The 21394-nt window shown below is 48.8% G+C and overlaps 8 protein-coding genes across 8 annotated transcripts; 5 read left to right on the top strand and 3 right to left on the bottom strand.

Annotated features, from left to right (window-relative positions):
• Positions 1 to 33: 33 nt before the first annotated feature.
• BC939DRAFT_55788 (uncharacterized protein) lies at positions 34 to 1442 on the top strand. The gene is made up of 4 exons (XM_051561748.1): positions 34 to 130; positions 226 to 537; positions 699 to 715; positions 852 to 1442. Exons 2-4 carry the CDS (start codon positions 368 to 370, stop codon positions 1367 to 1369), a joined length of 705 nt encoding a protein of 234 aa, XP_051406301.1. The 5' UTR covers positions 34 to 130; positions 226 to 367; the 3' UTR covers positions 1370 to 1442.
• A 5580-nt stretch (positions 1443 to 7022) lies between these two features.
• On the top strand, positions 7023 to 7817 carry BC939DRAFT_469902 (uncharacterized protein). The gene is made up of 2 exons (XM_051558055.1): positions 7023 to 7456; positions 7571 to 7817. The coding sequence occupies exons 1-2, from the start codon at positions 7100 to 7102 to the stop codon at positions 7658 to 7660; spliced, it is 447 nt and encodes a 148-aa protein (XP_051406300.1). The 5' UTR covers positions 7023 to 7099; the 3' UTR covers positions 7661 to 7817.
• A 244-nt stretch (positions 7818 to 8061) lies between these two features.
• On the bottom strand, positions 8062 to 9742 carry BC939DRAFT_482206 (Cullin binding-domain-containing protein; the record flags this gene model as incomplete). The annotated part of the gene is made up of 8 exons (XM_051559098.1): positions 8062 to 8114; positions 8231 to 8339; positions 8447 to 8518; positions 8623 to 8747; positions 9027 to 9072; positions 9219 to 9355; positions 9400 to 9448; positions 9581 to 9742. 8 exons carry the CDS (start codon positions 9740 to 9742, stop codon positions 8062 to 8064), a joined length of 753 nt encoding a protein of 250 aa, XP_051406299.1.
• On the bottom strand, positions 9704 to 10787 carry BC939DRAFT_55733 (uncharacterized protein). Its single transcript, XM_051561747.1, has 2 exons — positions 10678 to 10787; positions 9704 to 10449 (listed from the first exon to the last, which is right to left on the bottom strand). The coding sequence occupies exon 2, from the start codon at positions 10426 to 10428 to the stop codon at positions 9901 to 9903; it is 528 nt and encodes a 175-aa protein (XP_051406298.1). The 5' UTR covers positions 10429 to 10449; positions 10678 to 10787; the 3' UTR covers positions 9704 to 9900.
• A 1621-nt stretch (positions 10788 to 12408) lies between these two features.
• BC939DRAFT_469894 (uncharacterized protein) lies at positions 12409 to 14184 on the top strand. The gene has a single exon (XM_051558054.1). It carries the CDS (start codon positions 12598 to 12600, stop codon positions 14026 to 14028), a length of 1431 nt encoding a protein of 476 aa, XP_051406297.1. The 5' UTR covers positions 12409 to 12597; the 3' UTR covers positions 14029 to 14184.
• Positions 14185 to 17650, bottom strand: BC939DRAFT_469893 (uncharacterized protein). Its single transcript, XM_051558053.1, has 4 exons — positions 16991 to 17650; positions 16489 to 16580; positions 16337 to 16390; positions 14185 to 15718 (listed from the first exon to the last, which is right to left on the bottom strand). Exons 1-4 carry the CDS (start codon positions 17396 to 17398, stop codon positions 14386 to 14388), a joined length of 1887 nt encoding a protein of 628 aa, XP_051406296.1. The 5' UTR covers positions 17399 to 17650; the 3' UTR covers positions 14185 to 14385.
• A 441-nt stretch (positions 17651 to 18091) lies between these two features.
• On the top strand, positions 18092 to 19147 carry BC939DRAFT_55666 (uncharacterized protein). The gene is made up of 3 exons (XM_051561746.1): positions 18092 to 18380; positions 18475 to 18730; positions 18858 to 19147. Exons 1-3 carry the CDS (start codon positions 18340 to 18342, stop codon positions 19002 to 19004), a joined length of 444 nt encoding a protein of 147 aa, XP_051406295.1. The 5' UTR covers positions 18092 to 18339; the 3' UTR covers positions 19005 to 19147.
• Positions 18686 to 21327, top strand: BC939DRAFT_469887 (P-loop containing nucleoside triphosphate hydrolase protein). The gene is made up of 2 exons (XM_051558052.1): positions 18686 to 19123; positions 19283 to 21327. Exons 1-2 carry the CDS (start codon positions 19070 to 19072, stop codon positions 21179 to 21181), a joined length of 1953 nt encoding a protein of 650 aa, XP_051406294.1. The 5' UTR covers positions 18686 to 19069; the 3' UTR covers positions 21182 to 21327.
• Positions 21328 to 21394: the final 67 nt, after the last annotated feature.

Genomic DNA, 21394 nt, shown 5'->3' with positions numbered 1-21394 from the left:
GGCAGGATCACTGAAATCTAAAAAGGCCGCAGCCGCTTCGATCGTCGACACCAAGAGTGTGGAGACTGTCACTAGCACAACCACCACTACGGTTGTCACCACTGTCGAAGAAAGCGTTGCTTCGTTGCAAGTCAATGAAGAGTCTCTCACAGCTGTAGTGGAGGCTGCTGCTGTTATCGAGGCCACTGCTGCAGTCCCTGCCCAGCGCGAGCTCCCGATTTTTAGCAACGCGTTGCTTGCCAATGCAGCTATCTCTGGCAGTGTGACACACAAGCCCAAGTCGGGACGCGTCAAGGTCGCTTCAGGAAAGGGCAATGTTCCTGTGCTGAAGATCACGGCTCCAACGACCGATAGCGAGGTAGTAGTGATGCGCAGGATGGATTTGGATATGGTGAACGCTACAGCCATGTTCAATGCCACCTACCCCTCTGTCTCTGAGGCCATGGAGGCTACGGAGAACAGCTATCTTGCAAGCAAGTACGAGGCTGACGGTGCTATTGTCGAGAAGGCCAGCAGTGGAGCACTTGCTGGTGTTTGGTAAGGTGTTGGCACACATAGTTGTGTGTTGTTTGTCCCTGAAGAAAAAAAAAAAAAAAAAAAAAACGTGGGGCACACTCTCCACATCGAAATTCTGTTCAAAGGAGGTTACAATTGCTTATTTTTCTTCCTTTTGTGTTCTTTGGACTCCATCTTCTTAGGGTCACGATCTCGCAAGGTAAACGAATCGCCCGCTTCACCGTTCAACTGCCCGTCTGCATGCATCTGCACAAAGCGTGGTGAACTGACTGAATGAATATTTGTTTGTTTGCTTTTCCCGCCTGCTACTCTCCTTTGGTTTTATTGTTGTGCAGCCCAGGAACTAGCAAAGGAATACGGAATCGACTTGTTCATGCAACCCCTGCTGGACGCTCCCGCCCGCAGGAGCACGACAAAGGTTGCCTCTGCACCCACCCCGGCCACTGAAACTGCTACCGTAGTCGGCACTATCTCCACTTCAGAGCCTCAAGAGAAGGACGAGGTACAGACGACTACCTCCGAGACGATTATTGTTGCAACGACTGAGACAGTTTTCGTGAAGGAAGAGATCGAAGCCATCGAGACAGAGATTGTGAGCCAGGGCACGAAGGAAAGCGAGGAGGAGAAAGATGGTGAAAAGGCCGAGGAGGAGGTCGAAGAGAAGAACGAGGAAAAGGATGAGGAAAAGGATGAGGAGGCACCAGTTGAAAAGGCTACGGTCATGAAGCGTCGGATTGAGGAGCTCGAGGACCAAGCAACAAGAGACCGAAAGAGGTACAGAGGACTGATCACGGTTGCTGTTGGTCTTGTGGCAGCGGCTGCTCTTCCCCAGGTCCTTCCTTACTTTTCATAAAGCAGCATTGTGTTGAATTGCTGGTTCTGCCAGGCTCTTTTTTTTATATATATTTATAATTTATATTTTGTTCTTTTATCCGTTACTTTGCTTCATAATACGCTCTTTTGTTTGCTTTTTCGCTTGCCTTTATCCGCGCTATGTATTCATATATCACCATGGATTTCATCCATACCATCATCGCTATTCTTCATTGTCATCCTCAGCACAAGAGGATTGTAGAAATAAAAGCGCATATATTTATTTTTAAAGCTGTTCGTTGAGAAATTGGCTTAGAGAACTAAGAAGACATACGATATGGCTTTCTTCAGAACCGCTACACTATCCTGCAGATGTCGACTGAAATTGTGTGTGGAAAGCCCGCCCTTGCTCTGTGCGAAGTCGGCTTCACATGGATGCTGTTGGCCAAACGCTGGTAAATGCCGTGTCTTCATTAACGGTCATGGGCAGGGAAGGAAGCTTGACTTCTTCACAGAGACAATCCTCCCGGGCAAAACCTGCTACGTGCTTACACTGGAAGCAAAGGATCAGGCGCTGTAGTGTAGTCGCGCTGGGCCAGGAATGTATGTGCATAGTAGCGCAGTCGGCTATGGCCCCCTGTGGTTCAAAAGGCAGTATTTTGTTCTCGGTTCCCCCTTTTGCCTAAATGAACACACCTACCTTCCCCAACCACACTGTACCTGAAACGTACCGCCTAGACTAGCAAGAGTGGAGATGTGTGCCTTCTAAGCCACTGAACGCTGCACATGTTCAACAACCAGAGACCCCTGTAGTTCATTCTATCTTCTATCCAACCTCTCGGCCAGCATTGTTTATTCCCTTGTATTGTACTTTCCCACCTGCCGTAGCTCGTCCCTCAGACCATTCGGTTTGCTGCCCTGAATGGTCCAAGATGCATCGTGTTGACGCTGGTGTTACCTTTGAGCTCTCCGCCCTCTTTACACACGAACCAACGTAACTATATGACAATGCAAGAAGATTGTCTTCAGAGCGACGCCAAGAAAGCGACGTTAGGATTGGAGGATACTATTGACTACCTTGCCAAAAGGAGGGTCAAGGTCGAAGAACTGTCCGTTTTTAGACCTGTAGTCGAAGGAGAGCTTTGCTGATGCAAAGGATAAACCTTTTTTATGAGCATTGCTACGAAGCTCTCAGCCCCTCAGTTTCGGAATTCCTATCAAGGTCAGGACCCCGAGCACGCTTCCCCTTTGTCTCTATCACAAGCTCCCGGGCCAGCGAGGCATAGGACAGTATCCAACAGAAGCGGAAGAAGAAGGACGTAAATATGCATATATCTGCTTACGATCGAGATTTACAAAGCTATACCGACACAACATGCATTCGGTACAAACGAATTGAGGCTTTAAAACCGGTCGCGAAAAACAACGGTTCTCTAATGCAGCGTTCCATGAATGCTGCTGAGAACGAGGGAGGCAACGACTCCCAACATGGTTTGCTATGATGGTTCTATGGGCGGTCTTTATGTGTACGTCCCTCATGACAATGAAAAGGTGTGCCAGGGCAGAGCCTCTTTTTTTTTTTTTTTCTCTACATTCGCAAGTTACTCGGAGCAGAGCGAAGAGTACTAAAACATGCAACGGCCGTGTCTGTGCATCGCGTGCTATGTCCGTGCTAGGGGTTCTCATGCAAGCAGGATCTATTTTGCAAGGACGGTTTCGAGCTCATTGTCCAACCTACTATGGTGTCCACTTTTCCTGAATTTAGGCTGGGATTAAAGGCAAGGCCATCAAAGCGTGAAGAACTATCTTAAGAGTGAGCATAAGTTAAAAGAAAAAAAAAATGCGCTTGTGACAAGTGCTGCGCCCAAATCAAAAAGATATGCTTTAGATTTCCTTGCACAGCAGACTGCAGTAGCAGGCAGTATTTGCAGGCATCTACAATTGAAACTGGGTGTCTTTGTTTTAAGCTTGGGCCTCTATACTCAGACCATGATGCGTAGCCCTCTACTGATAGTCTTTCCGCGAAAACAACGAGCGTGCTTCGATATTTGAGGGTGGATAGAATGTGTATTCAGGTTGGCCGATCTGGATGGGAACTACACCCCTTGATTTGGGGGAGGGGGGGGGGGGGGGCATTGTTACTCGCTTGCTATCGCGCACATTAGCATACTGCTCCTTCTGCCATATACCATTCATCGATGCTCCTCTTCTCTGGCTTTAATGGCGATATAGGCAAGTGTTTGTACAATTATGTGTCCACTATGTCTACACAGCAGCCAAAATGCAAAATGTCAAAAAAAGAAGGGTGATAGTCCGCTCTAAAATCGAATTCCTGTCTGTATTTGGCCAGACGAAGACAAGGATTGGATATACTACATATATTACATGTCGTGTCTTCACTGCAATCGCTGCTTTCCTTTGCCGTAGCGGCAATCGGCACTACTTATAGGCCCCACGATACGACCGTCATCTGAGGGTGAAAGAGGGAGTCTTCCTGGGTTGAGAACAAGCGAATTACCTGAAAATCGGCCCTGGCTGGTAATGAACACTCGCTCACACGTATCGTAAAATTCAAAGGCGATGCGTTTGACGGGATGATGACCTTGTTGTCACCTCATATAGACAGGATTTGATATATAGCGTTTTGAGGTGCGACACGCATAAAGGAAGATCAGGACTGACCATCTTTTGTTCGTTGTTCCTAGCTTGAACAAGAACCCTACAGTGTGCGGAGTTTAAGAGACTCTCTCTCTCCGTATGAGACACAATTAACCAAGATAAGGGGTTTTTTTACTCCACAAGTCTGGAACGAGCCTATCGCTCTGTGGCAACAACATATGTCTGGGCCTAACTACGGTAGTATCTCTAGCGACGCCATGGTTAAATGTGTAAGTGTAAGAGTAGGATGTAATATTTAGGGAACTACAAGTAAGCGAGGCACCCCCTATTCCTCTCGCAAACCTTCGCTCGTCGGAGGTCCTGCTCTTGAGAAAAGAACGCGTCGCGTTGCACAGAGCCATTGCGGCGGGAGGCTCTCGAACTTTAATTTTTTATGCGCCTTTCTACCCAAGCAAGGCAAGACAAGCCCTCATCCACCATGTACAAAGTGACTTTCTGAGTATGAACGACGTTACGATATATCTTATTTGTTTTATTTGTTTTTCCCTTGCGCCGTTTTTTTATGCGGTGCAAAGAGAGCTTTTAAAGGATGATCTTACTCTACTATCGCAAGGTACTTACAGCATGGGCTGCAGAGAACGGGTCAAATTTGTGATCGAACGCAGGGGTAGGGGTTGACTGCACGAACATCCAAGGCGAGAGGCAGATATAGACATTATTAAGAAGAAGAAGAAGAAGAAGAAGAAGGTAGGAATGGGACGAGTTGGTGCAATTTTTTTTTATCTTGACAACGCGAAAAGACATCATCTGATGCTATCAAGCAGAACGGAAAAGACATCCGGTCTAGATGTAATCAAAACTAACGCGCAGCGCCATCGACCATCGTGCAGAGGGATCTGATGTGTACTGGTGCCAAAGGAATAAAAAAATCACCCCAATAAAACACGCGCAGGCATATGAAAACCACTTTTCTTTATCTTTTTCAAAGGGAACGACGAGCTGTTGAGCTTGTCAACTGATGTCAGCATGCAGCATAACACGTACACATACACATTCATATATATAATATATATAAAGAGTACTGTGGTGTTGTATGAACTGAATGGATGAATGCGTTCGTAGAATATGCATGTGTTTCATAAAGTGAACTTCTCCCTCCGCCCATGCCAATGATAAAGTTCTCTCCCCGTAGGCGTTGAAGGGGGGGTAGGGGGAGGTACAAAGACTTAGTCGTATGCGCAAAGGGCGCAAACAACCATACTTTATACGTTTGTGGACGTGTGTGTTACAAACATTCTGTTCAGCGGGTTCAGCGGGTTCAGCGATACAACAACGGAATAAATTAAAAAAGAATAGAAAGTGGAGCCCAGGCTTTTCGCCCCGTGCTCTTGAGGATAAACATCATATTGGCTTCGTCAGCTTTCTTCCATGCACTACCAGCTCCCCCCACCCCACCATCGTACGATGTTTGTATGTTGTCTTGCACAAGTTCGTCGTGGTGGTGGAGCTAGATCTGATTGCGAACTAGACTATGAACGGGCGCCCCCTAGGACAATGGGTTCTAGGCAGCAGAGGCATGCACCTTCAATTACAAACAATAGAACAGAACACACATTGGTTGTTTTCAAATCACAACTCGACAAGTCAGTGTAGGCCCATGGCCAACATTGGTGTCATTCCAATTACGCATGGACAGCAAGAAAGCAAGCTCAGCTGTCAAAGGGCAACAACAAAAAGCCCCGTTCGCTCCTCCTTCCCTCTCCTTTTGCCCCATGTCGAACCATTGCTGAAGATTGGCATGTGAAGAAGTGAGAAAGGGCTTTTTGGTCGCGAGAGAAAATCGGCGCAAAGGTTGAGGCGATGGATGGCGAGGATGTGTTAGGACCAGTTGTGTTGCATTACACCTCTGGAGATATTTGAGACAGGATGGTACAAAGAGAATCGCTGTAGCCCAAGGTTGCACTGAAGATATGCGATTTAGTACAATCGTTAGATGGTGCATTGCGTATATATAGTCCGCCGGCGGAATTATACGATGCATGTGCAAAGACTCATCGTTAGAGTGGATAGCGGCGGAGAAGTAGGGGTATCATAAAGGATTGAGACTCTTGCGCCGAGCGTGTTCCAGCGACCGTTAGGATGGTGAGAACTGCATGCGACATGTTCGGCGCTGCAGGTATTTTGCGCCCACCCTTCGCGGTGGGGAAGTTGTGTGGGAGAAATACCATGGCAAAGTGCGTGCTCACAACCTACGGATGAGTCCTGTAACCCTCCGCCCCCGTACTTCCCCTTCACTAAAGTGAACCAAGAAAGAAGTTGTTAGTGGTTTCTTTATAGGAGACGTGGGGTAGAAGGCATGATCGATCCAGTGTACTCATGCCGGTGCTTGTTTTATTATGCTGGTAAACAAATGACGGCAATGACCATACACGCGCCTATAGCAAAGACGCGTTCTTGTTGCGTTCTCTTTGTTGTTGTTTTTCTTTCTCAGGAGACTGAAGGCGTAGGGATGAATTGGTGGAATGGACATGCAGACCAGGGACAATAAACAACGGGCGATGGAGCGAGAGTAAAGTCGATAGAATAGCATATCCTCCTTCGTATGCGGACCAGTAGGACAATGCAGACAGAGCACTGTAATAAAATAAATGGGTTCATGCTCCACAAGATGGTCAAACTGTGTTGTGCTCCACAATCTGAGCCCACCGCCGCTCCCGCGCCCACTCCCCACTCGCTAGTGTATCAACATACATGTCTCGCGTCCTTAATCTATGCTATATACTTACTGGACTGAAGATATCGATCGTGCTCCATTTCACTCCACTTCCTTGCCCGTTTGCACACAACTGTGTGTAGTGCCATAACAATGCAGCAATATAACATCTAGAATAGACTAGTGCCTCTCACTGTAGCCTTCAGCTGCAGTTCATTCGGCAGTATACCACTGTGTGTGTAGACCACTATCCTTTCGAGTACACATGGCATGACCTGAGAAGAAGGGACAAGGCGCCGGTCCTGGACACGATCCGAGGACGAGGAGGACACGTATAAAAAGGTCGCATCTTTCTCTCCCCTCTCGTTCTCCCAATCTACAACAACACACTCCAGCCTCTCCTCCTCTCTCACAAACAAACCACTTACTTTTACAACCATGAAGTTCATTGCTGCCGTCGCTGCCCTCTTCGTTGCCGCCGTTGCCAACGCCCAGGTTCCCTTCACTAACTGCGCCACCGGTGCCACGGATATCGCCATCACCACCTTCTCGATCGCGCCTTACCCTCTGTGCATCAACCAGAACGTCTGCGCTACCGGTACCGGTACCCTCTCGACTCCCGTCGTCGCTGGTGCCAAGTTGGCCATCACTGGCAGATACGGTGGACGTGTCGTCTACACCGATAACCAGGACCTGTGCGCCCTCATGGCCGCTCAGGGACACCCTTGCCCCATCCCCACCACCTTGACCTCCATCACCGCTTGCGTCCTCGTCAAGTCCACTGCTCCCGCCAACGTAAGTGATCTTTACACCCTTTTTTTCTGCATGGTATTCGACTCGTGGATCGTTCTCTTCTAACGCTATAGTACTATCCTTGCCATTTCTTATCATTTAACTTCATCTCATTAGGTCCCCGTTGCTCTCACCGTCCTTGCCACGAACGGAAACGGCAACGTCCTCTTCTGCCAGTCTGCCACCGTCACTGCCAAGACCTGCTAAGTCTTCTCCTAGCAAGTCTCATGTCGTCCCGCAATCCGAGGCAAAGAAGAAAGGAGCTTTATAAATATGTATCTATTTTCAAACCAGCTCTGTCTGCAAATAAAACTTGCATTCATCATATCTTGTTCATGACCTACTTCAGCTACTCTTGACAACAAAAGGTATTCTATTTTCCAGAATGCAGTAAAAGCAGCAGCTTTCTTTGCTTTCATCCTACTGCATCGTTTGCGTGTTGTTTATTTAATTGCATAGGGATCTCCAGCCTTGTACGATGGACACCAACAGCGGCTTAACAAATGCCATAATGCCTTGTTTGTCTTTGCGTCTTTGTTTGTCGGACAGCATCAATCCTGTACATAATGTCCAAATGACTGTGTTGCGCATCCAAATCCAGGCAACCCTCAAGAAGACTCTTCATTCCGCCATTCGACATATTCATCCAAAAGGACAGGCCCTATAATGAAAGCAGAGCATCGATGAAGAAAATAGTAGTAAGTTTGGTTGTTGCTTGACTGGTGCACGGTTCCACCAACGAAAATTAGAGATCGATCTAATGTCCCGATCACTTACACGCCGAACTGGCACCGTCGTAATTGGCGAGGTCCTCAGTTATGGAGTCCGAAAAGTCCAGAAAATTGTACCACTGGTCTTTGTTGATAACTTTGACCGGTTCCTTTGCCTGCATATTTAATAAACAGATATTGGAACGACGTTGTCGTGAGCGATATGTTGAAGGAAAAAAAGGGATGGGATGCCGAAGAAATCTGTGAATCCAGTTCTTGTTACCTCCAAGAATTCCACGAAACGCTTCTCGTGAGGTCTTCCCTTCAACACGGTCTGAAGCATCGCACATGCAGTCTATGAGAATGTAAACATAATCATTTGGTCGTCAGTACGAACCCAGAAGCACTTTAATACCATCGTGAACTTCATTCTCAATGAATTTAAGCGGTTTCACTCACCTCCAACGGCATACACTTTTGTTCAGAGTCTTTAGCAAACATAAAGACGTAACGATAAAACTCCTTGAATTGTTGAGGATCTCTCAGCTTGGCCACCAGACCAGGCATCGCTGCCTTCAACTTCTCTGTTGAATCAATCCTAGAAACATAAAAAATGTTAGGCATCAGGTGGACATCCTTGAGTTATTTTCACTCAACGCGACCGATAAATGCTCTGTAATTGCCTACTCGAGTTTCTTCATGCCCTTGGCCCACTCATCCTTTGTAAATATTGCTAAAAGTAGAAGAAAGCGAAGCAAATGCGGACCTTGTTAGCAAAGAAGCATCGATGTTATGCTACAGGGCATTGTCATTTGAACAAAAAAAAAAAAGAAGCCAAGCTGCGCCTGCTTGCGCCTTCTTACGCATCGTGTCAGCTTCCAAATGGTACGCCAGGACCAACATGTCGACCTAGATATGCAGGGGGAGGGGGATTGTAGATATTAATTAGTTGGCTCTCTGTGCAAAACGACTGGTCCGTTGCCAACAATGCATTGGTGGAACAAATAGCCCTATGCGCTGAGCAATATGTGAAACTAAACACAATAGTAACTTACAGCTTCCAATGAGACACCAATGTCCTCACAAAGCTTTGCAATACCGTTAGGTCCAATTTGATCCGTATCGAAATCTTCGTCAAGGCCTTCAATGTCGTATTTTAAAAGAACCGTGACATTGGTGGTTAGGCCTCGGTCTAGTAGAGGGATTTTCATGCTGTCCAAACACCGATCAATTCACCTGTGTACGTCTTGAACCAGTCATAACATCGGTCGGGATCAAAGGATTTCTAAAAAGAAAAGCAGCATAACGAGTCAGCATGGGCCACAGTCGACAGTGTCACAGTGCTAATCTTTCTTTGTAGTATAGTTGGTGGGTCAAGTGGAGGATAAAGAGGCCGAAAGGGGCAACGGCGACATACTTTTGCTGAGGGTTGTAGGGTCAGGGTAGAAATTGGTAGTTTAGATGCTGATGGGCTGCTCAAAGCGTCGCTATTCTTGAGTCTACTCAGCATGCCAAATGGGTATGTCAGACGAGGAATGGAAATGCACACTTGCACGTGGGAGGTGTTGGCACGCCCCATTGTTGGTACAGTTCCTTCTGAGCGTGATGCGAGGACGACCCTTACGCTGAACGGAATGTCGGTCCTGCGGTGGTGGTAATGTCGATCTTTGCTCCTCTTGGTCTGTAATTGTGTTCTTTGGCGGTGCTGTTCTTATTCCCCATGGTGTTGAGTCAAGTTCAAGAGGTCGTCCAGTTCCTTAGTGGTTGGTTGGCGTTCGTTCGAGTGGTGGCGTATATATGAAGGTATCTTCGTAGGACGTAGTGGAGAGGGTTTCTAGTGGAGGGTTTATTTTCGGTATATCCAGGAGAAGGGCAGGAGAGCGGAAAGAATAGAAGGAAGAGAAAGAATGGGTCGTGCGTGTTGTTTGCGCTGTTTTGTTGTGGGTGGGAGGGGGAAACAAAGGAATGATTTTCCTGCAGTGGTTGTTGTTGGATGGACATAAAGAACAGCCCTTTCTTCGCGCAAGGGGGACTGTTCTTTCTTTGCCACCGTATTGATGTCCATTGGGCCTGACAGATGGACAGACAGTACTGTGCGATAGTGTTGGAATATGAATGACTTGCCTTGGATACCTCGTCCTCCATAGTCATGGAGGCCTTGGTCGCCTTTGCTGCCTTTTTGCCCCGTGTCGCTGGCCTCTTGGCTGCTTTGGCAGGGATGCCATTAGTCGCAGCACTGTCGGCTGCCTTTCGCTTAGGCGGCATGACACAATGGAGAGAGAGGATCTGGTGTTTCAATTCATGGAATGTAAAGAAATGTTCACTTGTCAGCACATTAAGAGCAGTGCATATGAGCGGTGGGGTATGGCTATGCAGATCCTCTGCTTTGTCTGCTGTTGTTGTGGTGTAGGCGATCTCTGAGCCAATGCAAATGCAAAAGGGCTCCTCCCGCGGAGTGCAGGCAAGGTGCCTACGCAAAAAGCATGCAATAGCGAATGCGATCTTCCTCTTTACCTAGCTCACGCGTCTGAGGAGGAGGAGGAGGAGCGAATCGAAGGTGATGGGAAGGATAGGTTGAGGTGGATCGAATAAGATGGGAGGAGTGATGTTCACGATCCGCCAAGGAAGACAAAAGGACTGTACTGCAAAAAAGACTCATTTTTTGGTGGCGTTTTTTTAGCTTTGGAGTGATTACGGGGACCTGACGCACATACCATCCACAGTCGATCCTTTCGCTTTGTACCCATGCAGTAAAGCGATTTTTATGTCATCTGAAGCACAGCAGCTTAGTAAATTTGCAGACAGCACTCCAAACATGGGAAATCGACTCAAGAGCAGCATCCAGATATGGTGCGAGTGGTGTGGATCCACAGGCTTAGCTACCATCAAGGAGAATAGCTATTGGAGCTCATGCAAGCATAGCATAGCAAAAGCAGAATAGCCCTGGCATGTAAAGGATGCGGTTCAGTCGGCCAATCAGACAGCAGAGGGCGCATGCCTTACATGGCCCTTTTGGGTCACTCAATAGCTGCTCAGGCTTAGGGCGAACCTTCCTCCTAGGCCCCATCCTAGGGATAGAGGCTATGTGTCGACGCGTCTTCCCCAGTCCTTGAGCTGCTGATTGGCTAGACGATACCTCATAAGCAATTACGGCTGAGATTGCAATTTATATTTCTTACTTCACCCAAACATTGGCTCACAAACTCACTTCCTTCAGCGATCATCAATGGTCTAACTACGAAACACGCACTAGTCCAAGTTCATCATGATGTCTATGGTCCATCTTGGTTACCCATACTGGTATATTTGTACAGCGTCTGGGTTCAATTGTACCAAAGAAAAAAAGCTTCTCGCAACCAGTCCTGAGTACTACGAAACAGGGATATTCCATAAGGTTCAAGAATGTACATACAAGCTCATGGAGGGCTTCTGTTGTCGAAGATACACGGACCTTGATGCATTCGTATCTCATTTTCCTCGGGAAAGCCAACACGCTGGGTCAATAGAACAAGACCTATCTCGTTTGTATATACATGTAGTTATCGGAGGTATGGTGTTAATGCAAATTGCATGCAGTCCACCATCTCCCACATCCCACTACTCCTTATGCAGGAACAGTGTCCCATTCAGTCGGAGCGAAGCTACAGGCAGCTGGACAATCCTCTTCCCAATAAATCTATCAATCAAGTGTAATTTCCCAATTCCCCCTTTCCTTCCCCCCTGGGGCTCGCTTACCCACTATAGCTCTTCTTTAAATGGCCCTTCCCCCTCTTCCTTTATTATGGCTGCATTCATTTATGAAGACAACTGCTCAGGCCCGAAAAAGAAAAGAATAGCCTAGTCGGGGACAGGCATCCATGGTGGTATGGTTCTTTAATATGAGCCTAGTCCAATTGGCCGGTGCGGTTCTCCAATCAAACCCCTTTAACGAATCGAAAAGGGCGCCAGGTACATGTACATTTGCGTTTATAAGACTGAAGTATTGAACTTTGTAGCCACATCGCTTGATCCTTTCTGATCGTCCTCCGCATGGTTGCAGGTTTAGATGAGAGGGAGTGAGGGCATGATCGATGTGATACACAAAGTTCGCAATTTGAGGATGGGTGACAAGCAAGAGAGAAAGAGGCGTTGTTGTTTAGCTTACATTTGAGCTAAGAATATCAGAATATCCTGCGGCAGTATGAGTTAAGGAATTGTGATATAAATACACAAGCGCCTTCTCCCTCTTCCCTCGTCTTTTTCCCTCCATACCCTTGTTGTCCATTTGCACCTCCCTTTGTCTCTGCTACTTCTGTACATATAGCTCCTCACTCGTCCTCCCCCTCCCCCTTCGACTCCCTCCATTACCCTATCCTTCATTACAATCTGGCCAAACCTGTATCGCTCCGCTCCACTAATCCCTAGAAGCGACCTAATCGAGATACCACCAACACTATGAAGCTCACACAACATGTCGTCCTGCTCAGTTTGAGCATGGTCGCAGCCCTCACTCTCCTCTCCCTCCCCTCCACAACAACACACGCCCTTCCTGCGAATCATCGATCAAAATCATCCCTGTCACTATCACACGCCTCAGTCCCCAAGCACCGCCCCAAGGCTACCCCCTCCCTCACACACAAGTCGCCTAAAAAGAAGTCCAAAAAGAACACCAATGGCTCACCCTCCAAACAGCACACAGGACAATTGAAGGCCGCCACGACCTCCCCTATTCCCTCTTCGGACCCACCCCTGCTCCTCCTTCCTGAATCAAACTCTGTCTGGCACGCAGGATCAGTCGAATCCGTACGGTGGTCAAAAAAGTATGCCAAACGGTTACCCAAGGATACAACAGTCGATATCATCCTCGTCGACTCCAGGACCAACAAAAAGATCCACTCGCTCAAGCGATTTATACCCTTCCGGAAAGGTTCTGCCCAGGTTTGGGTACCCTCCAAGATACCCGAGGATGCTTCCGTAATGCTGGTCTTGGAACTGTATCATGGATTGAGCCAGCAGCCCGCTGTAGTTGAGACCAAAGCTCTGAATTCAACAACAACAGCAGCAGTAGCAACAACAACAACAACAACAACGGCAACAGCAGCAGCAGCACCGAAAACCGCATCTGCAGAAACGACGACGACGACGACGAAGAACATCCCGTCGATTCTTCGGCGATCAGATATCAACATTACCCGTCGGGCACGTCGAGCCGCACCCGATCAAGTCTCGACGACGACGTCTGCAGAAAAGATCGCCCACGACATCAACGACGACGATTATTACACGGGCGATAGGGAAACTCAGCCACTCGAGTTCTTCCCAGACGAGCTCAGACAAGAATACCCCAACGTAGTCAAGCCGATCGAACTCGAGCACACGTTCGGCCTCCATCAAAAGGTCTATACCATGGCTCCCTATACCCTCGCATGGAAGATTCCCGAACGCGTCGCTGAATTGCTGGAATACACACAGGCACGACTTCGCCTAATGATGGACAAGAGCATCGACCTGGCACAACATCGCACCCTGCGTGATAACACCAAGAACTTCATAGCCAAGATCCTCGTCGAGCTCGTCCAGGACCAGACCCTTGAGCTCGTGTCTGTCCTCGCGAGGAATGTGCCTGCAGAGACGAAATTCCAATACTTGCAAATCCATGATCGTGTGCCCCCAGCCTTCTATCGTCTTAAGGTCCAGATGGTCGTCGTCGAAATCCAAGGTGCTCCTGAGTCTGTTGTGGGTTCGGATTCTGTCACCGACACATCCAGGGGCCGACATACCCACGGGGACTACATGGATGGCTGGGACTTTCCCAGTGGTGGACGTGTCATTGATCGGTACGAGTCTATTACTAGACGATTCTGGGTCTCTGCCGGGGCGCTGTAAAAAGTTGTCGTCATATTTATCATTTCTACCAGCGCATCCCATCCCTCTCCTCTCATTACCCTCGCCTGCATTAACGATATAGTGCATATCCCCTGCATAGTATCACTCCGCTCTAGAAACCCTCAATTGTCCAACAAGTAATCATTTATTCGAATAAACCTTCAACGATTGCATGACTATATCTGCTGTACTCAAATTGGATCGCAATGATCTTTGGGAATAATGGATGGGGGTATGCTGTCGGGTGTATGAATGTGTATGTGTATGGAGAGTGTTGGGAAGGAAGGAATTATATACAAGCAAGAAAGCGGGAGAGGAAAGGAAAAACCAGCCAGCCAGTCAGTCAGCCAGAAGTATCTAGAGTTTCCTGACAAGCCGTCGAGCGCCATCGGACAGGAGCGCAAGTGCCATGCCCGTTACAGCATGGGCCACGGCCCTCTTCGCGGGACCATAGACCATCTTTGAGGGTGAGATCAAGCCGCTTGAGGCTGCGGCTCCGGCAACAAAGTCTTCGATCAGAGCCTCGGGTTCCTTGCGACTCCATGCTTTGAACTGACGCATTTGTAGCCCATCCTTCCGGATCTTTGCATACAGCTCCTTGGCTCCTGCACCGGCACTGTCGCGATGTCCGTAAATGAATGTGATCCAATGGGTCACGCTCGTAGGTTGGAAGCCAAGCCAGGTCAGGGTGAACCGACTGGCCTTAACGACGACCCAGATGATGATAACGATCTCGACCGATCCTGTGATCACATGCATGATCCGTGTCCGCAGCCAGGTGTGCTGCCAGAGGTCGTAGAGCTGTAGTATCACTCCTCGAGACCGTGTGGACCCAACACTCCTACTGGTATATTGAGGCTGTCGCTGCTGTGTTTGTTGTAGTTGTTGTTTGTCGGTGTAAACTGCGGTTGACACTGCTATATCTCGATGCCTTGATTCAGGGATATCCGCATTCAGGAACTGCACCTGGTACTTCTTCTTGAGCCGCTCCTTCTTTGCTCCGTCCTTCTTGGATGACCGTAGGATGCCCTGGAGTGGTTGTGTTGGTGTCGTTGGTGTTGACGGAGTAGATGACTGCGCAGATGATGAAACATGAGACCTCGAGCGTCGAGACACGACGGAACTAGCTTCAGAGTCATCAGAATCCGTTGTAAGGTTATGAAATCGTCTATCCAGCTCCAATGTCAGTCTGTGGCTCGACTTCCTGTATCGATCATGCTGCTCCTCGTGTTTCTGCTTCCAGTATATCCGCGAGACCTCGCCCGTGGCTGAGTAATATGAAGTAGGCGAACAGGTTGTGAGATCGTGATAGGATGCGTTGTCATGGATCTTCTCGGAGTCCAGAAGCGTGATCGAACTCCTGGGAGATTTGCGGCGCGCTAGGTTGTGCTCTGGATCAAAATTGTCCTGCAAACGACTGCGCATAGTTGCCTCGTCCAGCGCCTTGTTCTCTTCAGTCAGTTTCAATGGTGTTGGGTGAATGTCGTCGATAGGGTTCGGTATCGCCTGCTTTGCGGATGGATTTTTCTGAAGGGCCAGCTGTGCCTCATCAATCAGTGTCTGCAGAGCCACACAGATGCGGTTGTAAACAATGTTCGAGTCCTCGTCACTGAGAGCACCCTTCTTGTGAGCGGATGGCGAAGGGTCGTTGCCGCTGGGCTGCCCTGCTGTGCATAGGGTCACCTCGGCACTATGTGGTCGTCGTGATCGGGTGCGTTTCCGAGTAGTCATTGTATGTGAGGATGTTAATGAAGTCGTGAAAAGTGTATCAGGAGAAGTGGAGAAGAAGGAGTTATAAGGTCCAATTAGTGTTGATTCCAAACAGATGCCAAGAGGTTGCACTGGCTGGGCATCCATGTGGGTGCTGATAAGAGCAATATCGTAGGGCGCGTAATCACGCTGGGGCCAACCAGTCGCTGGCACAGTCCATCGGCAGCGAGATTGAATTCAATATTAGACGTGTGATTTGTGTGCCAGGCACATGCGGCAGATTTTCTTGGATATTTTCTCCTTGGCCGGAATGGAGAGAAGGGCTCAACCCAAGAGGGCCAAGCAAAAGTAGACAGGAATATAAACATGTAATTGGATGGAGTGGAAGTGTATGTGTGTGTCGCACAGAAGGCCCCAACAAGAGCACATTACGCACTCGCCCACATTTACTCCCTCATGCCACTCCTCTTATTAATGCCCCATTCACGCTTTGTCATTGCCAATCCACTGTGTACTGACTGTGTATGCAGCCCAAAGTAAAAAGGGGGAGGATAGAGAAATATCCAATAGACCATGTTTATCTGTTGTCAGTACTTACTCTGCAAGAAGCATCTTCAGCTCTTCCACGATGTATCGGTTGGAATGTTCGGCCCTGCATAGCATGAAATAGAGCAGCTCTTGGTGAGACTGATTGCAGACCGCCATTTTTCATCTATTGCTTTGCTGTGTCATCTCTTTTGCATAACTTACAGATCCAGGCGGCTTTCGAGTTCAAAGACAGTGGCCCGCGTATCTTTCACTTCGGACTGAAGCGTGTGAACCAGGGTCTCCAACACATCTCCCTATGGTCAAAGATGGACGATTGCAATGCTGGATTAATACCAATGAAAAGGCAGGTGATGACGAGAGGTGGTAGTGACGGAGTGAGACGAGACGTTGCAATTGATCGATGAAGAGAAGTTGTGGAGAGACCAAGGTCAAGAAAGCGGACAGTAAACTGGATAAAAGCTGACAGAAAGGTGTGACAGGACACGGGAGCAAAGTAAAGCAAAGCAAAGCATGGACAAGAGCGAGCAGACTCTTGACTCCACATGGGCTGAACTATGTGTTCCCTTTGTGTCGGTACACAATAGATGGGCGCTCCCGTAATAATAGCCCGACATTGTTGCTCGCCTCGTTATATTAAATGCGAATGTCCTAGTCGGAGATATGATTGGCGCGTTGGGAGCCGTATTGGGTTGCATGGGTTTACCTCTTGTGCGGAGCCAGGATCAGACAGGAATAGCACAGTGGTGGAGTCAGCGAGTGTCAAGGAAGACTGGTTCAGAGGCGAGTCCATGCCCAGTTGACTCCAGGCCGTGCCTTGACTGTCTGTTTCTCCGTCTTCGTCGCCTTCAGAGTGTTCTTCCTGCCGGTCCTGAGTGTTGTTTTGATGCTTTAGTTTCTGTTGCAGCTTCAATTGCTCCAGCAGACGCTGGGACTGATAAAGAACTTTCTTGTGGTCTTGAAAAAAGTCATCGAAGGATTTAGTCTCCGCATCTGTCAAAGGGAAGGTGTCAGGAGGAGGGAAGGTGTTGGAAGGAGCGATGTTGTATGGGTCGTGGGGCTTTTGGTGTCGCTGCTGTTGCTGCCACGGGTTGAGCACATGGTGTGCCTCCATGGTGCTCTGTTTTTTGTTTGATTTGTCAGGAATAGATGAGAAGGGGATGATGATCACTGTTGTTGTTGTGGATTGACAAAAGATAATGGGGAGGGAGGTTGATGAGAAATGGGCGCTCTTTTTCTTTTCTCGAAGGGTGAATCAGAGCAACAGGAAGGTGTTGTTGAGGAGGGGAGAGGGAGTAAGTGTGTGAGATAGAGACTGTGAGAGTGTGAGAGCGCAACCGCAAATCATTATTGCTCCCTATGAGTATGAAGATAGACAATGGCGTTGTTGTTGTTGTTGCTGAGGCAATTATCGTGCACCCATGGAATGGGATGGGTCGGGCCCGAAGATATGAAAGCACGTTGACACATCCCTGTATCCTGCATTTGCACTCGGTCGTAGGAAACGCGCCCTTCCTTCTCGTCTATAGGACGCCCTCTGTGGAGCCGCCGGAATCCATTTTCATTGTTTCAGTAAAGTAGCCGGGGCCCAGGTGTCTATGTGACTAAGGTCATCACGCCAGGTAGACTATTTGATCGCTATCTCATCAATAGAGCAGGTCCACAGTGTGTACCAGGAACAAGACCGGATGACAAATCGGATGCCAATGAGGGTATCGAAGGCACCAGAATCATCCCAAGGACAGTGGGCTCTCCTGTTTCTCCTATGGGGTAATGCTAGGGCCCATAAAAGAGCTATGCAATGCATCTATTGTCATTCTCAAGCATATTTTTTTGTTCCTTGTGGTTCCAGGCGAAGCCGTGCCTGCGCACTCCCTTTCCTGCGCTCTTACTGGCTAATGGGGCCGGTATAAAAAGTGACGCGTACGCACCTCATTCCATTCAACTCGCATCTTTTGTCTCTACCAATTTTTTCTCATTCATTCTGTTGCCTTGAGCTACACCGCATCATTCATATAACTCTCTTCAAGACAACAACCATACATATAGCACAATATGGCCGACAGTAGCAGTAGCAAGTCCAAGGGCAAGCTTGTGTAAGTTGGATATTTCGATATTGGTGTGTAGCATACGCAAGTGCAAGGTGTCTCTATTGTTCAACACTAACGAAGCACCTGCTTGTACGAATAGCGAGAATGCCTCTATCACTGCACCTGATGTCGACCCGGAGCACGATCCCGCCACCGCTATTCTTCGCAAAAAGAGCGCCCCTAACAAGCTAATTGTCGACGATGCCACCAACGACGACAATTCTGTCCTCGCGCTCTCGACCGCCACCATGGAAAAGCTGCAGTTCTTCCGTGGAGATATGGTCCTCGTCAAGGGAAAGAAGCGTCGTGATACTGTTCTCATTGTGCTGGCTGACGATAGCGTTGAGGACTCAAAGGTCCGCATCAACAAGGGTGAGCAGAGAAACCCGGCATCATGCATCTTTCCGCAGCTGATCAGTGAGTGGCTCTAAGATCAGATCCGCTGACACTAATTGTTCTTTATCATTCTTCGACATGCCGCAGTTGTCCGCAACAACCTTCGCGTCCGTCTCGGAGATGTTGTCTCACTTCACACCTGCACCGACATTAAGTACGGCAAGCGCATCCACGTCCTGCCCATCGACGACACCGTTGAGGGTGTCACTGGAAATCTATTCGAAGTCTACCTGAAGCCATACTTCTTGGAGGCCTACAGACCTGTTCGCAAAGGAGATTTATTCCTCGTTCGTGGTGGTATGAGGGCTGTTGAATTCAAGGTCGTTGAGACTGATCCCGCCGACTATTGTATTGTAAGTGTCCGGCTATCATTGATGTTACGGAGCAGGGAACCCCTTTTGCAATACAGTATGAGCGAGGATAACTAAGCTTGCTGAATGGCTCCGGAATTAATGCAGTGGTTTTCTCTCTCCTTAACCACTCCCTCTTTTTCCGATCTTCATGGATCGTAGGTCGCTCAAGATACCGTCATCCACTGCGAGGGCGAGCCTATCAAGCGCGAGGATGAAGAGTCCAATCTTGCCGACGTCGGATATGATGACATTGGAGGATGCCGCAAACAGATGGCCCAGATCCGTGAGTTGGTCGAACTTCCCTTGCGCCATCCTCAGCTCTTCAAATCGATCGGTATCAAGCCTCCCCGTGGAATTCTGATGTTCGGACCCCCTGGAACAGGAAAGACCTTAATGGCTCGTGCGGTCGCCAACGAGACGGGAGCCTTTTTCTTCTTGATCAACGGACCTGAGATTATGTCCAAGATGGCTGGAGAGAGTGAGAGCAACCTGCGCAAGGCATTCGAGGAGGCCGAGAAAAACAGTCCCGCCATTATCTTCATCGACGAAATTGATTCGATTGCCCCCAAGCGTGAAAAGACCAACGGAGAGGTCGAAAGGCGTGTCGTCTCGCAGCTGTTGACGCTCATGGACGGATTGAAGGCTCGCTCGAACGTTGTTGTCATGGCTGCTACCAACCGCCCCAACTCGATCGATCCTGCCCTCCGCCGCTTCGGGCGCTTTGATCGCGAGGTCGATATTGGTATCCCAGACCCTACCGGCCGTCTCGAGATTCTTCGCATCCATACCAAGAATATGAAGCTGGATGACGATGTCGATTTGGAGCAGATCGCCTCTGAGACCCACGGATACGTCGGATCGGATGTCGCTAGTTTGTGCTCTGAGGCCGCCATGCAGCAGATTCGTGAAAAGATGGACCTCTTTGACCTCGACGACGAGACCATCGATGCTGAGGTTCTGGATTCACTGGCTGTTACCATGGAAAACTTCCGTTATGCTTTGGGCGTCTCGAACCCATCGGCCCTTCGCGAGACTGTGGTCGAGGTTCCCACGACGACATGGAACGATGTCGGTGGTCTGGAAAAGGTCAAGCAGGAACTTCAGGAGACTGTTCAGTACCCCGTCGAGCATCCCGAAAAGTTCCTGAAGTTCGGCATGTCGCCTTCCCGTGGAGTTCTCTTCTATGGACCCCCTGGATGCGGTAAGACTCTTTTGGCCAAGGCCATTGCTAACGAGTGCCAGGCCAACTTTATCTCGATCAAGGGACCTGAGCTTTTGACTATGTGGTTTGGAGAGTCCGAGGCCAATGTCCGCGACGTGTTCGACAAGGCTCGTGCCGCCGCACCCTGCGTGATGTTCTTTGACGAATTGGATTCAATTGCCAAGGCCCGTGGTAATAGCGGCGGCGATGCTGGCGGTGCCGGTGATCGTGTCCTCAACCAGATCCTTACTGAGATGGACGGAATGAACGCCAAGAAGAACGTCTTTGTCATTGGTGCCACCAACAGACCCGACCAGATCGACGGTGCCCTGCTGCGTCCTGGCCGTTTGGACCAGTTGATTTACATTCCCCTTCCAGATGAGGCGTCGCGTCTCTCTGTGTTGAAGTCTACGCTTCGCAAATCCCCTGTCTCGGCCGATATTGATCTTAGCTTCATTGCCAAGTCGACCCATGGATTCTCTGGAGCAGATTTGACGGAGATTTGCCAACGTGCCTGCAAGCTTGCTATCCGCGAAAACATTGAGGCCGATATCCGCAGGGAGCGTGAGCGCAAAGAACGCGGCGAGGAGGAGGCAATGGATGAGGATGAAGAGGATGCAGTTCCCGAGCTCACGGTTGCTCATTTCGAAGAGGCCATGAAGTTTGCGCGTCGTTCTGTCCAGGACAGTGATATCCGTCGTTATGAGATGTTTGCGCAGAACTTGCAGAACTCGCGCGGATTCAACACGTTCAAGTTCCCTGAGGGCGGAGTCGGTGGCTCGGTGGCGCCAGCCCAGGCCGAGACAAACGCAGCGTTCGGGCAGGATAGCACCGCTGACGACGACCTCTACTCGTAAACACCAATGTTTTTCTTCATCAAGGCCGACACCCTTTTTTTGTATAGTACAGCACGATTGAATATTGAATATGGGTACTTCCCCTTAACTGATGCAGCTAAAGTGACTGCCCGAAAATAAAAAAGAAAAAAAATTGTAAACACGCCAGCCAAAATAGAAAGTGTTTGTTGATCAGCCCTAATTTTTTTTTTTTTTTTTCCTCCTCCACCACCA

Source organism: Gamsiella multidivaricata, assembly GCF_025024155.1.
Source record: "Gamsiella multidivaricata strain RSA 2152 chromosome Unknown BC939scaffold_135, whole genome shotgun sequence".
NCBI lineage: Eukaryota > Fungi > Mortierellomycota > Mortierellomycetes > Mortierellales > Mortierellaceae > Gamsiella > Gamsiella multidivaricata.
The sequence above is the reverse complement of the archived record's forward strand: the minus strand, read 5'-3'. Positions and strand labels throughout refer to the sequence as shown.